This window comes from Schistocerca serialis, chromosome 8, assembly GCF_023864345.2.
Source record: "Schistocerca serialis cubense isolate TAMUIC-IGC-003099 chromosome 8, iqSchSeri2.2, whole genome shotgun sequence".
NCBI lineage: Eukaryota > Metazoa > Arthropoda > Insecta > Orthoptera > Acrididae > Schistocerca > Schistocerca serialis.
The window spans coordinates 611,310,323-611,335,317 of record NC_064645.1 but is presented as its reverse complement, the minus strand read 5'-3'; the positions used below and the strand labels follow the sequence as shown (position 1 = coordinate 611,335,317).

Genomic DNA, 24,995 nt, shown 5'->3' with positions numbered 1-24,995 from the left:
CACACAGAGCACAATATTTTTAGTATAATTAAATCAATTCAGTAGGTGCCTATCAAGTCTGAGTCATTATCTTCATATTAATTCCATTGTGTTTAGTCTTGATTGTGACAGTGTCAATGCAGGAACGTTCCTCCAGATACCTCTTGGTGCACGATCTTGGTGGTGAGTGAAATGATGAACAGATAGGAGTTGGCCTTATAACAGTATGAATAAATATTGCTTTTCTAATAACTTTTATAATACTTTTAATGAACAGTTAAAATACACATTTTTAACAATGCTGGTTTGATGGATCCAAGCACATGCCCATATGCTACCACTTCCCCAAACAAAAGGGTGAAGATATATGAATTAATAAATTGAAGAGCGTATTTCTTACTTTGTTTCATACAGATATTTAATGATGTGTCAAATCATTTTCCTTGCCACCAAACAACTCGTTAATTTACTTTTTATTGGCACCTTTGGCTTAGAGCTCTTTCAGTTTACATATTTCTTATATATAAAAAAAGAAAAGAAAGAAAAATAATATGATTCAATACACTCTGTAGCATAACACTGACTCAATAAGTCTCTGTCCAACTCAATCAGTCTCTGTCAATGGCAGGGCGCATGTTTTGAGTAGCTGTTTGCCAGGATGACAGCATATCTGTACACAACCATCGACCTTGTATAACAGGAAATGTGATTCATCCAGTCACCGACATGTTTCCATTGAGCCATGATACAATCTTGACCCTGTGGCCATTTCAGTCGTAATTGATAAAGTTTTTGGTTTAATGTGGGAACATGTAAGGGTCATCTGCTGCAGAGCTCTATTTTCAATAGTTTGCTATACTGTGTACTATGAAACCTTGGGGCCTATACGAGCCTTGTACACTGTCACCATATATGGCACAAAAAGCTGATTAACACGTTTCACAAAGCAGGCAAGACGTCAGCGTCCACCTTCAGCAGTGAGGTGTGGATGTCCACCACCTGTCACTTACTTGTGGTTTAACTGTGCTTCAGCCACTTTTCACAGATGCTCACAACAGCAGCCTGTGAACAGCTGACCAGCTTCACCATTTCTGAAATTCTCATTCCCAGGTGCCAAGACATAACAATTTGCCCTCTGTCAAAGCCACTAATGTCAATGAATTTCCCAATTTGCGGCCCGTATCATTGATAGAATGATTCCCCATTCTTCTCTGGTCATCTTAAATACGTCCCTTGCCACATCACATGCCCATAACACCACCAGGTCAATCTCATGGTGGGCAGTGATCATAATGTTTTGGCTAAGCAGTGCAAGTACCACTTTCCTTGTTGGCCCTCCCTCCCTCCCCCCTCCCACCCTCCACTAGTGCTCCATCCCTTGTTTCCATCCCCCCCTTCCCCTGCCTTCCTTCTGGCAACTACAGTTTAATACAGACTCTGGAACACAGTGCAGTGCAGCATTTTTCACCTTAACTAGTCATTGCCACATTTGAAAGGAATGAAAGAAAAAAAAAAGCCTACGACCACCTGGGGATCAAACTACAGACCTTTGTATTTGCAGTCTGACATTCACCTACTCAGTCAGAAAACCACATGAGAATTTATGTATTTTATAATGAAGTATGGAGAAATTGATGAATGCATTCCTTTACGTACAGTGTAACTTTTCTTTTTTTCTTATATGTTGCATTGATTTTTTCAGTTGAGTGTGGCAAGTAAATATGAAGCTCTTGGAATGTTTTCTGCTGATGGTGAATATGTTGAGTTTACCCAAATTTTGGTGCTGGATGGACCAGTTGAACTCTGGCTGTGTGAACTTGGTAAGATGGAACAAATGTAACAATGGGATATTAAAGACTTTTTTCCTTTTTTAAATTATATCTTATTTTTTTATCATGTAGTGATGAAGCTATGTTTATAAAAAGGATAGAAATATAAGAGGAAGAGACTCCCTGAAAGTACAACTATATCATATTTTAAGAATGAAATCCAAGCAGTAGATAATGTTCAGTTTTTGGATTTGCTTACCACACATTGCATTGGAAAACTCAAATACTAAACTTACTCTAGGACCTTAGGTTTACTATATTTAAATTATGCGTATTGCAGCTATATGTCATTCAAAAATGAGGTAAAAATGCTATTTGTTTTACTTAGAATCACTAATGAGTTCATATATTGACATTTACAGAACTCAGCATGCAAATGCAATTCCCGTAGTACAGAAACATGATAAAAAGAGTGATATCTGGTGTATATTTTTAATAATTCAGTAGAATTTTCATTTTCAATCATTTGTTTTACAATTTGCTATTTTTACAAGAAAAAGCTTCGATTTTGAATTCCATTATTATTTCACACAGTATATTTAACATTCTCTGGTAATTTTTTAGGAAGATGTGTAGCCATTATCTGACTCCTTTTTGAATTATGGTTAAAATATCAGCTGCTTGTAAAATATATTTTTAGTAATGGTGTTATAATAACGCTTTGGGTAAGTAAAGTAAGGGATATTGACAGTGACAATGACGTTAATGAGTATACGCATTGTGATTCATATGTCTTGTTGATATGTTTTACAAAAGGTAATCTGAAATGTACTCTTTGATTACTGTTTTTCTGGTTGGACTGAAGAAGAGAAAATGAAGATGCAGTATTTTAGGTTGTAATGATATGCATTTTTTTTCCTAAAGTTGCTAGATTGTTGTTGTGAAGGAGATAATAGATTTTCACTGTAGAGATTTTCATTGTTATGTGGCCTTGTAACTGGGAAAAGTAGAATGTCTTAACACTACCTTGTAAATGTTTGCCACTGCCTGTCTGAGGTGAACTGCATTAATTTGGTATGTAATATGGCGTCAAGTGGCTTCCTTTTTATAATTTAATACACTTTATATGATTCAGATATATCACCTGGTATTATACAAGGGTCATTCAATAAGTAATGCCCTGCAACAGTGTCCAACCCAATTAGGCGATGTGGTCCTGGGTTCTCAGACTTGTGTGTGGGCATGCATTGTTGTGCTTGAGCAAGATTTCTGCTGGTTCCTTGTCCAATGAAACGCGTTGGAAAAGGTTCTTGAGTTTATTCAGAGTCTTCACTCATGCCTCTGAATTGATGGTTGACCCTCGTGGAATCGCATCCATGAGAATGATGCCATGACAATCCCAGAAGACTGTCACCATGGCTTTTCCAGCAGAGGGGGTTGTCTTGAATTTCTTCTTTTGAGATGAATGAGAATGATGCCATTTCATGGACTGCCTTTTTGTTTCCGGTGCAAAGCGGTGCACCCAGGTTTCGTCCTCTGTAACGATCTGTGACTGAAAGGCCTCTCCGTAGGTCTCAAAATGCTCCAACAATTCAGATGAAATAGCCTTTCTTTGAATCTTGCGGTCCGCTGTGAGCATTCATGGAACCCATCATGATTACCTCTTTGAATATCCGAGAGTCTCAGTCATTGCAGATGCACTTCCAATGCTGACTGACAGCTGTAGAGCCAATTGTCAAGTTTTGCTTTGCTGGTCAGCACGAATAATGGCATCCACATGATTCAGCATCTCTGGAAAAGTGGCTGTGACAGGACGTTCAGAGCATGGCTGATCATGGAGCTCTGTTTCTGCATTTCCTCAGGCTGTAACTTTCTTTGCTCATCGCCCAACCGTACTCCTATCAACTGCAGTATTGCCACACACTGCACACAGACGTTTATGGGTGTTCATCACAGTTTCTTTTTCTGCACACAAGAATTCAATAACAGCACGCTGCTTGTAACATGAGTCATATGTAGACGCCATTTTGACACTGTGCTACAGCTCTGCCTTCTGCCAGTACGGTTCGAAACTTCACTGGCTTCATATCAAATGTGAAGCTCCAACAGGGATCTTTGTGTATGTATATTAATGGCTTTTTTTTAAAAAAATGTGGTGCATTACTTATTGAACGACCCTCATGTAATCATTTGATTTGATTTATTTAATGTTTATTGACAGTTGAATCAGAAACACAGATAGTTAATAATAATAACAATAATTAGATTCCAGAAATAATTCCAGATGAGGTGTATAAAGCTATTTGAGGTATAAAGAAAGTAAATGCTCTTGGAGATAAAGGGTTTTCCATGGTAATGGCTAGAACTGGGAGAAAAGTAATTCAAAGAGAATGTGCGAGTTAATTACAGAATGTCTACATAGGAAAATAACTTTCCTATGCTGTAAACCCATTCGGTGCTATAGATTTGGTTTTTGAATTCCATGCTGAGGTGGCCTTTTTTATGTCTGCACTGCTTGCCAAATGCTGGTGCCTGTGATAAGAGACGGCATTCTGGCCAATATGAAGTACTTATCATCAGATTTTTCGAAAGCTATTAGGTGAGAAAATTTGATTTATGCACTCTTACAGTCTGATTTATTTACTCGATAAAGAACTGAATTTCTTTTTCATTATCTGTTATACTTACTGAACTGCATCGAATTTAGTAAAACATTGTCTGTGCTGAGAGACAGCATTCTGGCCGATGTGATATACTTATAATCCAATTTTTTGAAAACTGTGAGGTGAAAGAATTTGATTTTTGCACCTCTTACAGATTGATATCTTCACTTGATGAAGAAGTGAATTTATTTTCATCATCTGTCTCACTTACTGCACTGTATAAAATTAAGTAAAACATTGCATGAAATTTTAAAGAATTTGCAGAGGTAAAAATGCATTGCGTAAACATTGCGTATGGTTGATTTTACCTCATACATTGCAGTGAATGAAATGTAGATAAGGTATCAAAATTTTATTTTGAGAGTGAAATGATATCTCATTTTGTTCTCAAGTTATTGGGTTTTATATCCATTGGATGGTTGGGGGACTATTGGTGATCTGTGGTTGCTGGTTTATACACTATCTGATCAAAAGTATATGAACAGCCCTGGGTTGTACAATATCAGCCACTAGATATCACGAGAGGTGGCTGTGTGCTGGTATAAAAGGAGGTGAGAAGTGCTGTGTTGTCAGTAGGGAAGCAGTAACAGCAGAGTGGATCGGTCAGGAGTGATCAATGTCTTTGAATGTCGACTAGTCACTGGATGTCACCTGTGTAAAAAACCCATCAGGAGCACTTTGATCCACCTACTGTGTTACCTGTCAGTGATGTGACTGTGAAGTAAAAACATGAAGGAACAACCACACCTAAACAAGTGCCAGGTAGACCTCGTGTACTGATGGACAGAGACCATAGAGTGTTTGGGAAGGTGGTTGTAAAAAATGACATGACAACAGCCCCTCATAAGCCACACATTTCTGCAGTCAGTACTAAGTGATGCTTGAGGTGACACAAAGAGTGATGCCATTGGAGAGTGGATGACTGAAACAAGTTATCTGGAGTGATGAATCATGCAATACCCTGTGGCAGTCGTTTTAAGGGTTTGGGTTTGGTGAATTCCTGGAGAAAGTTACCTGCCATCATGTGTTGTGCTGGCAGTGAGTTATGGAGGATGTGGTATGTTACAGGGGTATTTTTTGTGGTTAGGGAGTGGTCCCCTTGTTGCACTTAAGAAAACACTAAATATGTAAGAATATGAACAAATTTTATAAAATTCTATATCGCCTACAGTAGTGAATAGTTCAGATACAGACCCTGTATCACAGAATTCTGTCCTGTGATACTTATTTAAGGTGTCTTTCATGTCTCATGTTTTGTGATTGCTGTAATGCAGTTTCATTCCCCCTCAGCATAGAATCTTGTACACTTTGCCACTAAAACCTTATATATATATATATAATATAATTTTTCCCACGTGGAATGTTTCCTTCCATTATATATATATATATATATATATATATATATATATATATATATATATATATATATATATATATATATATATAAAAAAATCAAAGATGAGGTGACTTACTGAACGAAAGCGCTGGCAGGTCGATAGACACACAAACAAACCCAAACATACACACAAAATTCAAGCTTTCGCAACAAACTGTTGCCTCATCAGGAAAGAGGGAAGGAGAGGGGAAGACGAAAGGAAGTGGGTTTTAAGGGAGAGGGTAAGGAGTCATTCCAATCCCGGGAGCGGAAAGAGTTACCTTAGGGGGAAAAAAGGACAGGTATACACTCGCACACACGCACATATCCGTCCACACATACAGACACAAGCAGACATATTTAAAGACAAAGAGTTTGGGCAGAGATGTCAGTCGAGGCAGAAGTGTAGAGGCAAAGAAGTTGTTGAAAGACAGGTGAGGTATGAGTGGCGGCAACTTGAAATTAGCGGAGATTGAGGCCTGGCGGATGACGAGAAGAGAGGATATACTGAAGGGCAAGTTCCCATCTCCGGAGTTCGGATAGGTTGGTGTTGGTGGGAAGTATCCAGATAACCAGGACGGTGTAACACTGTGCCAAGATGTGCTGGCTGTGCACCAAGGCATGTTTAGCCACAGGGTGATCCTCATTACCAACAAACACTGTCTGCCTGTGTCCATTCATGCGAATGGACAGTTTGTTGCTGGTCATTCCCACATAGAATGCGTCACAGTGAAGGCAGGTCAGTTGGTAGATGACGTGGGTGCTTTCACACGTGGCTCTGCCTTTGATCGTGTACACCTTCCGGGTTACAGGACTGGAGTAGGTGGTGGTGGAAGGGTGCATGGGACAGGTTTTGCATCGGGGGCGGTTACAAGGATAGGAGCCAGAGGGTAGGGAAGGTGGTTTGGGGATTTCATAGGGATGAACTAAGAGGTTATGAAGGTTAGGTGGACGGCGGAAAGACACTCTTGGCGGAGTGGGGATAATTTCATGAGGGATGGATCTCATTTCAGGGCAGGATTTGAGGAAGTCGTATCCCTGCTGGAGAGCCACATTCAGAGTCTGGTCCAGTCCCGGAAAGTATCCTGTCACAAGTGGGGCACTTTTGTGGTTCTTCTGTGGGGGATTTTGGGTTTGAGGGGATGAGGAAGTGGCTCTGGTTATTTGCTTCTGTACCAGGTCGGGAGGGTAGTTGCGGGATGCGAAAGCTGTTGTCAGGTTGTTGGTGTAATGATTCAGGGATTCCGGACTGGAGCAGATTCGTTTGCCACGAAGACCTAGGCTGTAGGGAAGGGACCGTTTGATGTGGAACGGGTGGCAGCTGTCATAATGGAGGTACTGTTGCTTGTTGGTGGGTTTGATGTGGACGGACGTGTGAAGTTGGCCATTGGACAGGTGGAGGTCAACGTCAAGGAAAGTGGCATGGGATTTGGAGTAGGACCAGGTGAATCTGATGGAACCAAAGGAGTTGAGGCTGGAGAGGAAAATCTGGAGTTCTTCTTCACTGTGAGTCCAGATCATGAAGATGTCATCAATAAATCTGTACCAAACTTTGGGTTGGCAGACTTGGGTAACCAAGAAGGCTTCCTCTAAGCGACCCATGAATAGGTTGGCATACGAGGGGGCCATCCTGGTACCCATGGCTGTTTCCTTTAATTGTTGGTATGTCTGGCCTTCAAAAGTGAAGAAGTTGTGGGTCAGGATGAAGCTGGCTAAGGTAATGAGGAAAGAGGTTTTAGGTAGGGTGGCAGGTGATCGGCGTGAAAGGAAATGCTCCATCGCAGCGAGGCCCTGGACATGCAGAATATTTGTGTATAAGGACGTGGCATCAATGGTTACAAGGATGGTTTCCGGGGGTAACAGATTGGGTAAGGATTCCAGGTGGTCAAGGAAGTGGTTGGTGTCTTTGATGAAGGATGGGAGACTGCATGTAATGGGTTGAAGGTGTTGATCTACGTAGGCAGAGATACGTTCTGTGGGGGCTTGGTTACCAGCTACAATGGGGCGGCCGGGATGATTGGGTTTGTGGATTTTAGGAAGAAGGTAGAAGGTAGGGGTGCGGGGTGTCGGTGGGGTCAGGAGGTTGATGGAGTCAGGTGAAAGGTTTTGCAGGGGGCCTAAGGTTCTGAGGATTCCTTGAAGCTCTGCCTGGACATCGGGAATGTGGTTACCTTGGCAAACTTTGTATGTGAATAGTTTATTACTGAAAGCTGACGCAGTCCCTCAGCCACATACTCCTGACGATCAAGTACCACGGTCGTGGAACCCTTGTCCGCCGGAAGAATGACGATGGATCGGTCAGCCTTCAGATCACGTATAGCCTGGGCTTCAGCAGTGGTGATGTTGGGTGTAGGATTAAGGTTTTTTAAGAAGGATTGAGAGGCAAGGCTGGAAGTCAGAAATTCCTGGAAGGTTTGGAGAGGGTGATTTTGAGGAATAGTTTAATACTGAAAGCTGACGCAGTCCCTCAGCCACATACTCCCGACGATCAAGTACCAATAGTTTATTACTAACCTTCATAACCCGTTAGTTCATCCCTATGAAATCCCCAAACCACCTTCCCTACCCTCTGGCTCCTATCCTTGTAACCGCCCCCGATGCAAAACCTGTCCCATGCACCCTCCCACCACCAACTACTCCAGTCCTGTAACCCGGAAGGCAGACAGTGTTTGTTGGTAATGAGGATCACCCTGTGGCTAAACATGCCTTGGTGCACAGCCAGCACATCTTGGCACAGTGTTACACCGTCCTGGTTATCTGGATACTTCCCACCAACACCAACCTATCCGAACTCCGGAGATGGGAACTTGCCCTTCAGTATATCCTCTCTTCTCGTCATCCGCCAGGCCTCAATCTCCGCTAATTTCAAGTTGCCGCCACTCATACCTCACCTGTCTTTCAACAACTTCTTTGCGTCTACTCTTCTGCCTCGACTGACATCTCTGCCCAAACTCTTTGTCTTTAAATATGTCTGCTTGTGTCTGTATGTGTGGACGGATATGTGCGTGTGTGCGAGTGTATACCTGTCCTTTTTTCCCCCTAAGGTAACTCTTTCCGCTCCCGGGATTGGAATGACTCCTTACCCTCTCCCTTAAAACCCACTTCCTTTCGTCTTCCCCTCTCCTTCCCTCTTTCCTGATGAGGCAACAGTTTGTTGCGAAAGCTTGAATTTTGTGTGTATGTTTGTGTTGGTTTGTGTGTCTATCGACCTGCCAGCGCTTTCGTTCGGTAAGTCACCTCATCTTTGTTTTTTTATATATATATACAGGGCTATTACAAATGATTGAAGCGATTTCATAAATTCACTGTAGCTCCATTGCTCCATTCATTGACATATGGTCACGACACACTACAGATACGTAGAAAAACTCATAAAGTTTTGTTTGGCTGAAGCCGCACTTCAGGTTTCTGCCGCCAGAGCGCTCGAGAGCGCAGTGTGACAAAATGGCGACAGGAGCCGAGAAAGCATATGTCGTGCTTGAAATACACTCACATCAGTCAGTCATAACAGTGCAACGACACTTCAGGACGAAGTTCAACAAAGATCCACCAACTGCTAACTCCATTCGGCGATGGTATGCGCAGTTTGAAGCTTCTGGATGCCTCTGTAAGGGGAAATCAACGGGTTGGCCTGCAGTGAGCGAAGAAACGGTTGAACGCGTGCTGGCAAGTTTCACGCGTAGTGATGTGAAAGATTCAGTGTTTAAACCTCCTCTACCAAGAAACGTGCCAGAACTTCGAACTCGCATCAACAATGCTTTCGAACTTATTGATGGGGACAAGCAGCGCCGAGTGTGGGAGGAACTTGATTATCGGCTTGATGTCTGCCGAATCACTAAAGGGGCACATATCGAACATTTGTGAATGCCTAAAACAAACTTTTGGAGTTTTTGTATGTGTGTGCAAAGCATTGTGAAAATATCTCAAATAAAAAAGTTATTGTAGAGCTGTGAAATCACTTCAATCATTTGTAATAACTCTGTATATATATATATATATATATATATATATATATATATATATATAAGGGAAACATTCCACGTAGGAAAAATATATCTAAACACAAAGATGATATGACTTACCAAATGAAAGTGCTGGCAGGTCGACAGACACACAAACAAACACAAACACACACACAAAATTCAAGCTTTCGCATCAAACTGCCGCCCCATCAGGAAAGAAGGAAGGAGAGGGGAAGACAAAAGGATTTTGGTTTTAAGGGAGAGGGCAAGGAGCCACCCCAATCCCGGGAGCGGAAAGACTCACCTTAGGGGGAAAAAAGGACGGGCATACACTCGCACACACACACACACATCCATCCACACATATACAGACACAAGCAGACATATTTAAAGACAAAGAGTTTGGGCAGAGATGTCAGTCGAGGCAGAAGTGCAGGGGCAAAGATGTTGTTGAATGACAGTTGAGGTATGAGTGGCGGCAACTTGAAATTAACGAAGATTGAGGCCTGGTGGATAACGGGAAGAGAGGATATATTGAAGAGCAAGTTCCCATCTCCGGAGTTCGGATAGGTTGGTGTTAGTGGGAAGTATCCAGATAACCCGGACGGTGTAACACTGTGCCAAGATGTGCTGGCCGTGCACCAAGGCATGTTTAGCCACAGGGTGATCCTCATTACCAACAAACACTGTCTGCCTGTGTCCATTCATGCGAATGGACAGTTTGTGTATATATATATATATATATATATATATATATATATATATATATATATATATATATATATATATATAGTTGTTGAGTTGTTGAGAATTCAATCTCCGCTAATTTCAAGTTGCCGCCACTCATACCTCATCTGTCATTCAATAAGAATATATCCTCTCTTCCTGTTATCCACCAGGCCTCAATCTCCGCTAATTTCAAGTTGCCGCCACTCATACCTCACCTGTCATTCAATAAGAATATATCCTCTCTTCCCGTTATCCACCAGGCCTCAATCTCCGCTAATTTCAAGTTGCCGCCACTCATACCTCACCTGTCATTCAATGAGAATATATCCTCTCTTCCCGTTATCCACCAGGCCTCAATCTCCGCTAGTTTCAAGTTGCAGCCACTCATACCTCACCTGTCATTCAATAAGAATACAGGATACTTTCCGGGACTGGATCAGATTCTGAATGTGGCTCTCCAGCAGGGATACGACTTCCTCAAATCCTGCCCTGAAATGAGATCCATCCTTCATGAAATCCTCCCCACTCCACCAAGAGTGTCTTTCCGCCGTCCACCTAACCTTCATAACCTCTTAGTTCATCCCTACCCTCTGGCTCCTACCCTTGTAACCGCCCCCGGTGTAAAACCTGTCCCATGCACCCTCCCACCACCACCTACCCCAGTCCTGTAACCCGGAAGGTGTACACGATCAAAGGCAGAGCCACGTGTGAAAGCACCCACGTCATCTACCAACTGACCTGCCTTCACTGTGACGCATTCTATGTGGGAATGACCAGCAACAAACTGTCCATTCGCATGAATGGACACAGGCAGACAGTGTTTGTTGGTAATGAGGATCACCTTGTGGCTAAACATGCCTTGGTGCACGGCCAGCACATCTTGGCACAGTGTTACACCGTCCGGGTTATCTGGATACTTCCCACTAACACCAACCTATCCGAACTCTGGAGATGGGAACTTGCTCTTCAATATATCCTCTCTTCCTGTTATCCACCAGGCCTCAATCTCCTCTAATTTCAAGTTTCCGCCACTCATACCTCACCTGTCATTCAATAAGAATTGGCGTGTGTCTGTATATGTGTGGATGGATATGTGTGTGTGTACGAGTGTACACCCGTCCATATTTCCCCCTAAGGTAAGTCTTTCCGCTCCCGGGATTGCAATGACTCCTTACCCTCTCCCTTAAAACCCACATCCTTTCGTCTTTCCCTCCCCTTCCCTCTTTCCTGATTAGGCAACAGTTTGTTGTGAAAGCTTGAATTTTGTGTGTATGTCTGTGTTTGTTTGTGTGTCTGTCGACCTGCCAGCACTTTCATTTGGTAAGTCACATCATCTTTGTTTTTAGATATATTTTTCCTACGTGGAATGTTTCCCTCTATTTTTTTTAATATATATATATATATATATATATATATATATATATATATATATATATATATATATATATATATATATATAAAAAGAAAGAATGTACGTGGGAAAAATATATCTAAAAAGAATGTACGTGGGAAAAATATATCTAAAAAGAATATATATATATATCAATATAATGGAAGGAAACATTCCACGTGGGAAAAATTATATATAAAAACAAAGATGAGGGGACTTACCGAACAAAAGCGCTGGCAGGTCGATAGACACACAAACAAACACAAACATACACACAAAATTCAAGCTTTCACAACAAACTGTTGCCTCATCAGGAAAGAGGGAAGGAGAGGGGAAGATGAGAGGAAGTGGGTTTTAAGGGAGAGGGTAAGGAGTCATTCCAATCCCGGGAGCGGAAAGACTTACCTTAGGGGGAAAAAAGGACAGGTATACACTCGCACACACGCACATATCCATCCACAAAACCTTAGGGGGAAAAAAGGACAGGTATACACTCGCACACACGCACATATCCATCCACACATACAGACACAATCAGACATATTTAAAGACAAAGAGTTTGGGCAGAGATGTCAGTCGAGGCAGAAGTGTAGAGGCAAAGAAGTTGTTAAAAGACAGGTGAGGTATGAGTGGCGGCAACTTGAAATTAGCGGAGATTGAGGCCTGGCGGATGACGAGAAGAGAGGATATACTGAAGGGCAAGTTCCCATCTCCGGAGTTCGGATAGGTTGGTGTTGGTGGGAAGTATCCAGATAACCCGGACGGTGTAACACTGTGCCAAGATGTGCTGGCTGTGCACCAAGGCATGTTTAGCCACAGGGTGATCCTCATTACCAACAAACACTGTCTGCCTGTGCCCATTCATGCGAATGGACAGTTTGTTGCTGGTCATTCCCACATAGAATGCATCACAGTGTAGGCAGGTCAGTTGGTAAATCACGTGGGTGCTTTCACACGTGGCTCTGCCTCTGATCGTGTACACCCTCCGGGTTACAAGACTGGAGTAGGTGGTGGTGGGAGGGTGCATGGGACAGGTTTTGCATCGGGGGCGGTTACAAGGATAGGAGCCAGAGGGTAGGGAAGGTGGTTTGGGGATTTCATAGGGATGAACTAACAGGTTACGAAGGTTAGGTGGACGGCGGAAAGACACTCTTGGCGGAGTGGGGAGGATTTCATGAAGGATGGATCTCATTTCAGGGCAGGATTTGAGGAAGTCGTATCCCTGCTGGAGAGCCACATTCAGAGTCTGGTCCAGTCCCGGAAAGTATCCTGTCACAAGTGGGGCACTTTTGTGGTTCTTCTGTGGGGGATTCTGGGTTTGAGGGGACGAGGAAGTGGCTCTGGTTATTTGCTTCTGTACCAGGTCGGGAGGGTAGTTGCGGGATGCGAAAGCTGTTTTCAGGTTGTTGGTGTAATGATTCAGGGATTCCGGACTGGAGCAGATTCGTTTGCCACGAAGACCTAGGCTGTAGGGAAGGGACCGTTTGATGTGGAATGGGTGGCAGCTGTCATAATGGAGGTACTGTTGCTTGTTGGTGGGTTTGATGTGGACGGACGTGTGAAGTTGGCCATTGGACAGGTGGAGGTCAACGTCAAGGAAAGTGGCATGGGATTTGGAGTAGGACCAGGTGAAACTGATGGAACCAAAGGAGTTGAGGTTGGAGAGGAAATTCTGGAGTTCTTCTTCACTGTGAGTCCAGATCATGAAGATGTCATCAATAAATCTGTACCAAACTTTGGGTTGGCAGACTTGGGTAACCAAGAAGGCTTCCTCTAAGCGACCCATGAATAGGTTGGCGTACGAGGGGGCCATCCTGGTGCCTATGGCTGTTCCCTTTAATTGTTGGTATGTGTGGCCCTCAAAAGTGAAGAAGTTGTGGGTCAGGATGAAGCTGACTAAGGTGATGAGGAAAGAGGTTTTAGGTAGGGTGGCAGGTGATCGGCGTGAAAGGAAATGCTCCATCGCAGCGAGGCCCTGGACGTGTGGAATATTTGTGTATAAGGACGTGGCAGCAATGGTTACAAGGATGGTTTCCGGGGGTAACAGATTGGGTAAGGATTCCAGGCGTTCAAGGAAGTGGTTGGTGTCCTTGATGAAGGATGGGAGACTGCATGTAATGGGTTGAAGGTGTTGATCTACGTAGGCAGAGATACGTTCTGTGGGGGCTTGGTAACCAGCTACAATGGGGCGGCCGGGATGATTTGGTTTGTGGATTTTAGGAAGAAGGTAGAAGGTAGGGGTGCGGGGTGTCGGTGGGGTCAGGAGGTTGATGGAGTCAGGTGAAAGGTTTTGCAGGGGGCCTAAGGTTCTGAGGATTCCTTGAAGCTCTGCCTGGACATCGGGAATGTGGTTACCTTGGCAAACTTTGTATGTGGTGTTGTCTGAAAGCTGACGCAGTCCCTCAGCCACATACTCCCGACGATCAAGTACCACGGTCGTGGAACCCTTGTCCGCCGGAAGAATGACGATGGATCGGTCAGCCTTCAGATCACGGATAGCCTGGGCTTCAGCAGTGGTGATGTTGGGTGTAGGATTAAGGTTTTTTAAGAAGGATTGAGATGCAAGGCTGGAAGTCAGAAATTCCTGGAAGGTTTGGAGAGGGTGATTTTGAGGAAGAGGAGGTGGGTCCCGCTGTGACGGAGGACGGAAACAGCCCTCGTCAAAGATTTACTGTCCTACACTCGTACTCTCTGCTGGAAGTATCACTTTGCCACGAAGAAAAATGATCCTAATCCTACTCCTAATGATCCAACTCCTCAAGACACCATCCAAATTGAACCCTGCCTGGAACAGTTCCGTCCTCCGTCCTCCGTCACACATACCAACAATTAAAGGGAACAGCCATGGGCACCAGGTTGGCCCCCTCGTACGCCAACCTATTCATGGGTCGCTTAGAGGAAGCCTTCTTGGTTACCCAAGTCTGCCAACCCAAAGTTTGGTACAGATTTATTGATGACATCTTCATGATCTGGACTCACAGTGAAGAAGAACTCCAGAATTTCCTCTCCAACCTTAACTCCTTTGGTTCCATCAGTTTCACCTGGTCCTACTCCAAATCCCATGCCTTTTTCCTTGACGTTGACCTCCACCTGTCCAATGGCCAACTTCACACGTCCGTCCACATCAAACCCACCAACAAGCAACAGTACCTCCATTATGACAGCTGCCACCCATTCCACATCAAACGGTCCCTTCCCTACAGCCTAGGTCTTCGTGGCAAACGAATCTGCTCCAGTCCGGAATCCCTGAATCATTACACCAACAACCTGAAAACAGCTTTCGCATCCCGCAACTACCCTCCCGACCTGGTACAGAAGCAAATAACCAGAGCCACTTCCTCGTCCCCTCAAACCCAGAATCCCCCACAGAAGAACCACAAAAGTGCCCCACTTGTGACAGGATACTTTCCGGGACTGGACCAGACTCTGAATGTGGCTCTCCAGCAGGGATACGACTTCCTCAAATCCTGCCCTGAAATGAGATCCATCCTTCATGAAATCCTCCCCACTCCGCCAAGAGTGTCTTTCCGCCGTCCACCTAACCTTCGTAACCTGTTAGTTCATCCCTATGAAATCCCCAAACCACCTTCCCTACCCTCTGGCTCCTATCCTTGTAACCGCCCCCGATGCAAAACCTGTCCCATGCACCCTCCCACCACCACCTACTCCAGTCCTGTAACCCGGAGGGTGTACACGATCAGAGGCAGAGCCACGTGTGAAAGCACCCACGTGATTTACCAACTGACCTGCCTACACTGTGATGCATTCTATGTGGGAATGACCAGCAACAAACTGTCCATTCGCATGAATGGGCACAGGCAGACAGTGTTTGTTGGTAATGAGGATCACCCTGTGGCTTAACATGCCTTGGTGCACAGCCAGCACATCTTGGCACAGTGTTACACCGTCCGGGTTATCTGGATACTTCCCACCAACACCAACCTATCCGAACTCCGGAGATGGGAACTTGCCCTTCAGTATATCCTCTCTTCTCGTCATCCGCCAGGCCTCAATCTCCGCTAATTTCAAGTTGCCGCCACTCATACCTCACCTGTCTTTTAACAACTTCTTTGCCTCTACACTTCTGCCTCGACTGACATCTCTGCCCAAACTCTTTGTCTTTAAATATGTCTGCTTGTGTCTGTATGTGTGGATGGATATGTGCGTGTGTGCGAGTGTATACCTGTCCTTTTTTCCCCCTAAGGTAAGTCTTTCCGCTCCCGGGATTGGAATGACTCCTTACCCTCTCCCTTAAAACCCACTTCCTCTCATCTTCCCCTCTCCTTCCCTCTTTCCTGATGAGGCAACAGTTTGTTGCGAAAGCTTGAATTTTGTGTGTATGTTTGTGTTTGTTTGTGTGTCTATCGACCTGCCAGCGCTTTTGTTCGGTAAGTCCCCTCATCTTTGTTTATATATATATATATATATATATATATATATATATATATATATATATATATAGGTGATTTGCCACAGCTGTTGTTGCTGGTTGCTTTTGACCTTGTCTCTTTTTTTCAGCAGCTTTCTTTATAGTACTTTTGTTACATTCACATGATTGAGTGTTCTAGCTTCTGAAGCCAGACCTCTAGGCTATTGGTCCTGTTGATTTGTTGTGCTGTCACATTAATGTGTGAATAATTTAGGCTGTTTTGATTTGGGTTGTGGTTGTCTGTGCATGTTCACTTCCTGAACAATGTGTTTCCAAGTTTTCCCATTGTGCATCCTTTAGACCTCAACGTCCAGTAAAAATAGCACATCATCCTTTTCTGTTTCCACTATGAACTATGTTTTACAATGTTGTTGTAGCTGGTAATAGCGTTGTGTGTTTTCTTCTCTGCACAAATGATGAATGTGTGTAACCCACATATCAAAACTAACATTTATGGTGCATGAATAACAGAAGAGAGTGATGCTTCCATAAATAATTCTCCAGCTATTGGTAACAGTGGGGACCCGATTTCCACACAGTGTATCTGATAATAAAATTGACATCCCAGTTGAAGGAAGTATTCAACAGACAGTGCCACACAAAGCCACAAAGATGTCTTAGTTTGTTCATTAAGAACTTCACTTACAGGTATGTTGGTGAATTAATATCATTAACTTTGGGCCTTAATGGGTATACTTCCTTGTTTACCTTAGGTACTCTGTAGATCCTTGGTGTGTACTTTGTAGATCCTTGGTGTTGCTGGAACTTAGATGATGGCCCTTCTTCGTGTGTCACATTGCATTGTGAACTCAGTTATAGCATGCATGTGTCTAATTATCTTAGCAGTAGAGTCACTCGTATGTTCTTTATACATGGGGTTTTTGATGAGGCCCCTGATTCTGGCATCATAGTCCACTGTGTCATAATAATGAACATTTTGCCCTTGTCAGCTTGTAATACTGAAATTTCCGACAGTTCTTCAGTTCAAACATGACATTCCATTTTTCCTTAGAGATATTACCTTGTGGCATCTTAGCTCATGGCTTGGTACTGATTGTGCTTTGTCTAGTCTTCTCTGCTTCTGCCCACAGTATTATAGGTCATGTAGTGAGGCTACCACTGCCTATATCATTTCTTATATTATTTCTTTTGTGGGGACCTAGTTTGGAGACACTGTGAAGTTGAGCCCTTTGGATAGCACTTCCACACCTGTGTCACTGAGGGTATTACTGAGGATGTTCGTTATTGTTTGTCCAAGACAATCTTACCCCCTGTGAATATGGTGTATTACTTTCCCATTGCAGAAGTCTATAAGCTTAGCTGTGGCTGTGGCTTGGTCTGTTTTGATGAGGCAGGTTGCCTTATAAACACACAATTGTGAATCACAAGTGGTATAAGAGGGTTGATCAACAAACAGTCACCAGCAGCAAATCATAAAGACCAGTGTGTTTGGTGCATACAATTTAAACAAACAAATGTCTTAGTCAAGCAGCCAGTTGCCACTAAACAAAAAATTAGAGAAGCTTATGCATGAAGCTTATGTATCTTGACCGTAATCTTCCTTCCAGTGATGCTCAGTATTCTATAAGGGGCATTCAGTAACTAATGTAACACATTTTTTTTTTCTGAAAGCAGGCTTTTTTTCTTCAGGATTCCAATACACCAAATTAATCCTCACTCTTTTGCTACAAAATTCTATTTTTAAACATATCTGAATTCAATGTGATGGCCTTATGCCACCTTACTATGAGGATATGAATGCTCCCATGGTACCTCTTTAGTGGTTTTCACATTGGAGCTAATGTCTGCAGCAATAACCTCCCCGTCATCCATGTACTGCTTTCCATGGAGTGCATCCTTCAGTGAGCCAAACAGATGGAAGTTGAAAGGTGCGAGATCCGGGCTCTTGGGTAGGTGATCTGGGCTGTACTGTGGATGAGGAAGAACAGTCCACTGAAGTTTTGTGAGCTCCTATTGAGCTCGTAATTTGCAAGCTATTCTGCACAGATGGTACATTGTTACTCTTTATGATCTGTGTGAGGCCTTGCTGTGTGATGGAGAAAGAGAAGCTCATTTGTATTTTTGTGGTAATGAACATGCTGAAGTTGTTTCATCAAATTTCTTGAGGGTAGTGCAATACACATCAGAGTTGATCGTTGCAACACAAGTGAGGACATCAAATAGAATGACCCCTTAAGAGACCCAGATGGCAATCGCCATGATTTAGTGGCTGAAGATGTGGTTTTGAAATTTTTCTTCGGAGGATATGTGGTGCGGCACCATTTTCTTTCCTGCTGGAAGTGATGAACTCATGTTTCATTGCCTGTGGCGATGTTTGACAAAAAATTGTAACGATTAACCTTGTAATTTGCAAGCTATTCTGCACAGATGGTACATTGTTACTCTTCCTGATCTGCTGTTAGGCAGTGAGGAACCCAGTGGGTGCACAACTTTGAGTAACCCAGCTGATGGACCAGTGTGGCAGCACTACCAACAGAGTCATCCAGTTGAGCAGCTAGCGAAGATGACAGACGCCTCACTCAATGACTCACCATGCTTTTGTTCACTTCAGAGTCTCAGTAGACATTCTGCAAGCAACTATGAATATCTGTGGTGCTCTGGATTTCTGCCAAAAGAACACAGTGACTGCTCTCTGTTTGGAACGCACCTCCTTTACAGATGCTTCTTTGAAGGCTACATACAGCTCCGCCACCTATCGGAGCTTCATGAAACTATAGGGGTAAAGTGGGAATATTCTAGATGTCTCACAACAACAACAAATACCGCATTCTTTCAACTGAAATTGGCCGAGGGGAGGGGGGTGGGGGGGTGGAAGACATGTTGCACTACTTATTGCATACCCCTTGTTGTAGTATATTAGGGGCCTTCGAGAAGAAAGTTACACATTACTGTGGAAGGCCAGGTAACTTTTATTGCATGTTTCACTACACTTTCCAAAAAGATGAAAATCACATGGCACAATATCTGGACTTTTCGTCAGATGATTCCAAACTTCTTGTTGAAAAGGTTGAAATGAAGCATTGTTGTGCTAGAGATCAATGCATAATTTTCCATGTTCCTTTTTCTTTATGCAGTTGTGTAGCAATGTCAGTTTTGCATAGAATGATTTTTTTTATTAATGATTGTGCCCTTTGCATAAACTCTGTGTATACAACTCCTTCATAGTCAAAGAAAATGGTGACCATGACCTTCCCCACTGATGGTGCAACTTTGCATTTCCTCCGCAGAGACGAGGAGGTGCGTGTATTCGTTAGACACACTTGTAATTGCAAGTGTGAAATGATGGATGCATGTCTCATTGCCTATAATGATGTTGATTAGGAAATTATTTTCACCCACAGAGTAATGGTCAGGGATGTCCAGAGATGCCGTGACATTGCATATTTGTGCACAGGTGACAGTGATTGCAGAATCCAGGGTGAGCACAATTTCTTATACTGCAGGTGACCTCAAACGATGGAATCAGCACAGCCTATTGATTTGTGCAAATGCTGAACAACGTCTGCAGTAGTCACTCTACAATATCTGCAATTAGATTCCTTGATTACCTGCACATTTTCATTTGCGGTTGATGTTGACGGTCTTCCTTCACGATCTGCATCACCCATGTGTGTGTGTGTGTGTGTGTGTGTGTGTGTGTGTGTGTGTGTGTGTGTGCGCGTGTGTGTGGCCTTGGTCAAATTGTTGGTACCATTTCACTATAGCAGGATACTACATTGCATTTGGTCCATATACCTCCAGCATTTTGTTGAGAATCTGTGTGTAATTTAGATGTTTTACCCACAGTAATCATACTGTCCCACATACTTCAGTTTAATTGTATTGTCCCACATACCTCAGTTTTGGAGTAAGCTCCCAGTTGCTGTGCTATTTCACTCACACAATGTGATTCATCTGGTATCCATACCACATCATAATTGTGTGTGCAGGAAAACCAGTACGTGTACTCTCTTCTGAAAATGTGCTCTAGAATGGGATGAAAAGTGTTACTTTCTGAAGTCCCTACATAGTTATCATCAATATTACCATCATCATTAGCACTATTATCATCCTGTTCTTGCTCCATTTCAGAGTTCGAGCCCTTAGGCATTTAGATTCTATAACATTTTACTTTCTGCCTTACTTATTTTTAGACTTGGATGATTCCTCTTGGTGGCCATTACTTTAGAACTTTACACTGTTCGATTACTGCTTTAATATTTGAAAATAATAAAACTTTTTATAAAGCTGTTTCTTGTTTTATATTTTTATGTTTTAAATGAGAAGGTGTTCTACTGCACTGAGGTTTCACACGAAAAAAAGACAACATAGACATATAAACCTTTGTACATTGCTGTTTTGAGGGTCTGGGCAATTTCTGTTGTGAGAACAAATGGGTTTGTGCAGTGATGAAGACACTGGACTCACATTTTGGAGGACAGCAGTTAAATTCCATTCCTACATCCCAGTGTATGTTTTCCAAGGTTTCCTTAAAGCAAATACTGGGCAGTTCCTTTGGAAAGGAAAAACAGCTGCTTTCCATCCCCAAATTCTCTGATCAAAGCTTTCAGATTATTTTCTACAGAATACTTCATCAACAACATCTTAAACCCCATCTACCTTGCTTTTTTCCTTTAGTTTGAGAGGATTACATTCTTAGAGTATGATGTAAAAAATTGAAGATTTGTGCAAATCTGAGTTAAGATTTTTGTGAAATATAATACTAATCCTCACCTTAGACTCGTGCATATTGGCTGTAAAGCTGTTCAGAAGAAGTCAGTGTATCTTACAATAAAGCTTTCAATGTCCCACAGCATTACCGGTTGAAAATATTGAAAATATTATTTAATATTTCTACTCTTCCTCCTCTGCTTCATCCACTTTTCCTGCTTTATTTGTTAAGAAATTTTCAGAGTGGTACTTTTTACTCTACAGTTGCTTGTGTGCTGTGACATTTTATGTCTTGAAACATGTTCTATCTGTAGGCACACTAACATCTGTCACAAAGATTATGTGCCTGTCTTGTACCGATACTTTTGGATGAATGTTTTGAACCATTTTTATATTTTGTTTCAGAAAGGACTATGCGTTGCACTTTAAGAATTCAGTTGAAAAACTGCAGAGCTTCACTCAGAAAAAATTTGACAAAAAGAGATGTTTGGATAAAAGATTGGCCAGGTCAAATGTGTATTACTTCCAGTCAGGTGAGTTTTTGTCACTGCATTGATTACATTCCATCATAGGCCACGATTAGAAAGCATTTCAGATGAGGAGTATTTACAATGGAATGGAAATATTTTGTATAAACAGATCCAGTGGACTACAGACTGTACGCGCACATTGATGTATTGTAAAGTTCTGGAAACAAGAAGCCCATTGAAGAAGCTCAGACGAAAGCAGGTATTCCATATTTGTCAACCATTTCTATAACTTTTATTGTCTGATTTATTTGGCTATTATTGTAGTGGTTATTTTTAATTTGAAATGTGCTGTGGCTAATTATATGTCTGCACTTTTAGAATCAAGTTTTGGGCAAATTCTCAGACGCTATCAGGGGCAGCCTTACAAAAATACAAAGACTCAAAGTAGTAGCATTGGTTACTATTGAAATTCATGCAAGAGATGTGATTGACAAGATGTACAGATCCAGTAAGTAGTTAAATGCTTCTAAACAATAAAAAAATTAAGAATTGCTGTGGAACAGATATTTAATTAAATGTTGTAATCCTTTTAGATTGCATGGATGTAACAGCATTTGAATGGTTGTCCCAGCTACGGTTTTATTGGGACCGTGAAATTGATGATTGTGTTATACGTCAAACTAACACATATTTTAACTATGGATATGAGTATCTGGGAAATTCTGGCAGACTTGTGATAACACCACTCACTGACAGGTATCAGATTTTCTTCAAAAAGTGCATAGATAGACATTTTTATATATTTAGTTCTGTATGTACAAATTGTTATGATGTTGCTGTGCTCTCTCTCTCTCTCTCTCTCTCTCTCTCTCTCTCTCTCTCCCTCTCCCTCCCCCCTTCCCTCCCCTCTCCCTCTGAGTGTGTGTGTGTTTTAATAAATTACTATTATTGTTCTTTTTGCATGTTTACCATCTACAGTATTTCACAAGAAAATACTTTTTTATTCTCAAGGACGGCATGAAAACTGTTGAAAACCTTTCTTTTCTTTTATCTCTCTCTTGTTACATCTTCCTTATAATTCGTGGCGAAATGGTGACACCAGCTGGCTATCTGAGAAGGTAAAAATCTGCTGCATGACAAATTATTTTGCATTTTTATTTATTTCATAAATGAAAAGTCTCTGTGCGTAAGAGGAGAAAGGCCTATGGAGACTGAGTAATTTTGCTCATAATGACAAGTGCTGATTATCAATATTTTATGTGCACAATCAGACAAACCACAGAGAAACCACATAGCAACTACAGTAACCATTTCTGACTGTAATTACTGAGCAGTCCAATGATTGACGAAGGTCTGTGTGAATGATATCCCAGTGACTTTGCTGTGAGTTGTATATGTGTTCTCTGATTATCTGAACAAACTTTTGGTTGAATTTAAATAAAATTTATTTTTTGGTACAATACGATGTTGCCAACAATTATTCTAGTATGTAAGAAGAGTTTGAGCCACTCATGTATCTGAGAGTCTGCAGTGGGATACTGTGTCAGGTGCTGCCCTTCATCCATAATTTATAGCAAATCTACATATACATCTATACTCTGATACATGAGGTGCATGGCAGAGTGTACATCCCATTGTACCAGTTATTATGGTTTCTTCCCATTCCATTAAGTTATGGAGTGCAGGAAGAATGATTGTTTGAATGTCTCTGTGCTTGCAGTAATTAGTTTTAACCTTATCCTCTCAATCCCTATCTGAGCAATATATAGGGGATTGTAATATATTCCTTGTCATAATGTAAACCCGATTCTTCAGATTTTCTTAATAGACTTTCTCAGGACTGTTTACATCTATCTTAAAGTCTTCCAGTTCAATTTTTCAGTGTCTCTGTGACACTCTCCCACAGATTAAACGAACCTACTATCGATAAAACTTGTCCACACAATAGCAGTGTTACCTGGTGAGGAATGGGTGCTACACAAACTCACACATGGTGCATGCAATATCAGTGAGTGTGCTGTTCATCTGTTGTATGAGGAAGGCGTGATCCATCTGAGTTTGACCAGTGGCAGATTGTGATGGCCCAAAGCCTCAGCATGAGCATTTCAGAGTACAACTTGTCGGGTGTTCACGAGGAGTGCTGTGGTGAGTGTTTTCAACACATGGTGAAACCATATCCAGACGTGGGGTTTGTGTGGCCACCCCTCATCACAGATGTCGGATGTTGTAGGCAGGGCAGACTGCTAAGACAGGACAGGTGGTGAACTGTGGTGCATCAGTCGTGGCGCACGCAGCGGATGTGGACTTCCGGGCGCCCAGTCAGTAGCGCGCCTTATCACCTGCAGTTGCGCAATCGCCAACTTGATTTTAGCCCGCCGCGAGCCTAGTAATACTAGGGCTCGCGGCACCTCTCTCTCACATTCTAGCGCATTCACTCTTGTGTGAGTGAATAGCCACTGAGGCACTGCTTCTTACAATGGTTCGTAGACGTTGTTATCGTCGTCGCCGACGATTGCTCGTATACAAAACACTTGTAAATGTGGACGGCACACTTGGTGCTGCTGCATCTACAGGTAAGGGGAAGAATGTTGTTAGGGGAGTAGGTAAAACTGCTCAATTTCTACTTTTAAATGGGCCTACCTTGTTTTGTGGCGCGAAATTTAATTTTTCTTTAATGAAAAGTACCACTTCTTCCAGTCTTGGTAATGGTTGGATTACTGTTGCTTTTGTTGCATGTAACAATGCTGGTAGAGCTGGTTTGGAATCCTTTGAAACTCGTGAAATTTTGGCTTACCGTACTATACCTGTATCTGAGATTATTATCTCTGGTGAGGGTTCTTATTTTATGCCACATGGGAGTTTATCTTTGACTTGTCGTAGACGTCTTAAGATAAATTCTGATTCAAATATTCATTTATGGGTTAAGGCTCATGGTTCTTCCTCTTTGGAAGATTGTCGCATTGTGGGTGACTGTACTCTATATAACCATTGAAGCAGTTCTCAAAAAAAGGCCCTTTTAAGGGCCACAATACTACACATTGATCTTGCCAAAAGCCGAGAAGCGATTCTTCTTGGTGTTGTAGCTCTCTGGGGCACTCTGGGATGCTCTCTGGGTGACTCTCTGGGTGCTCAATAGATGGCAGCACAGTATAGCGCGTGACCTTGAGTGTGCGATAGAGAGCGCTGTGGAGTGTGTGAGAGAGAGGTGCCACCCCTCATCACAGATGTCGGATGTTGTAGGCAGGGCAGACTGCTAAGACAGGACAGGTGGTGAACTGTGGTGCAACTTACATCAGACTTTATGCTGGATAGAATACAAGTCTTATGAATACACAGTGCACCAAACACTGAAATGGGCATATGACCATCAGCACTGGACATTGGATCAGAGGCAGAGCATTGCATGGTCTGATGTATCTTGATACCTTCTTCATCATGGCGATAGGACGGCGTGAATTCATCATCTTCCAGTGGAACAGCTCCTTGACACCTGTGCTGTGGGATGAAGACAAGTTGGCGGTGGCTCCATTATGCTCTGGCGAACATTCACATGGGCAT

General features: G+C 42.6%; 1 protein-coding gene across 1 annotated transcript in view; it reads left to right on the top strand.

Annotated features, from left to right (window-relative positions):
- The window catches only part of LOC126417162 (dynein axonemal heavy chain 2), a 959,377-nt gene that overhangs the window by 341,146 nt on the left and 593,236 nt on the right, over positions 1-24,995 (top strand). The window contains 5 exon segments of the mRNA XM_050085060.1: positions 1,682-1,799; positions 21,373-21,500; positions 21,607-21,696; positions 21,816-21,945; positions 22,031-22,193. Of these exon segments, the coding sequence (XP_049941017.1) occupies positions 1,682-1,799; positions 21,373-21,500; positions 21,607-21,696; positions 21,816-21,945; positions 22,031-22,193 (629 nt within the window).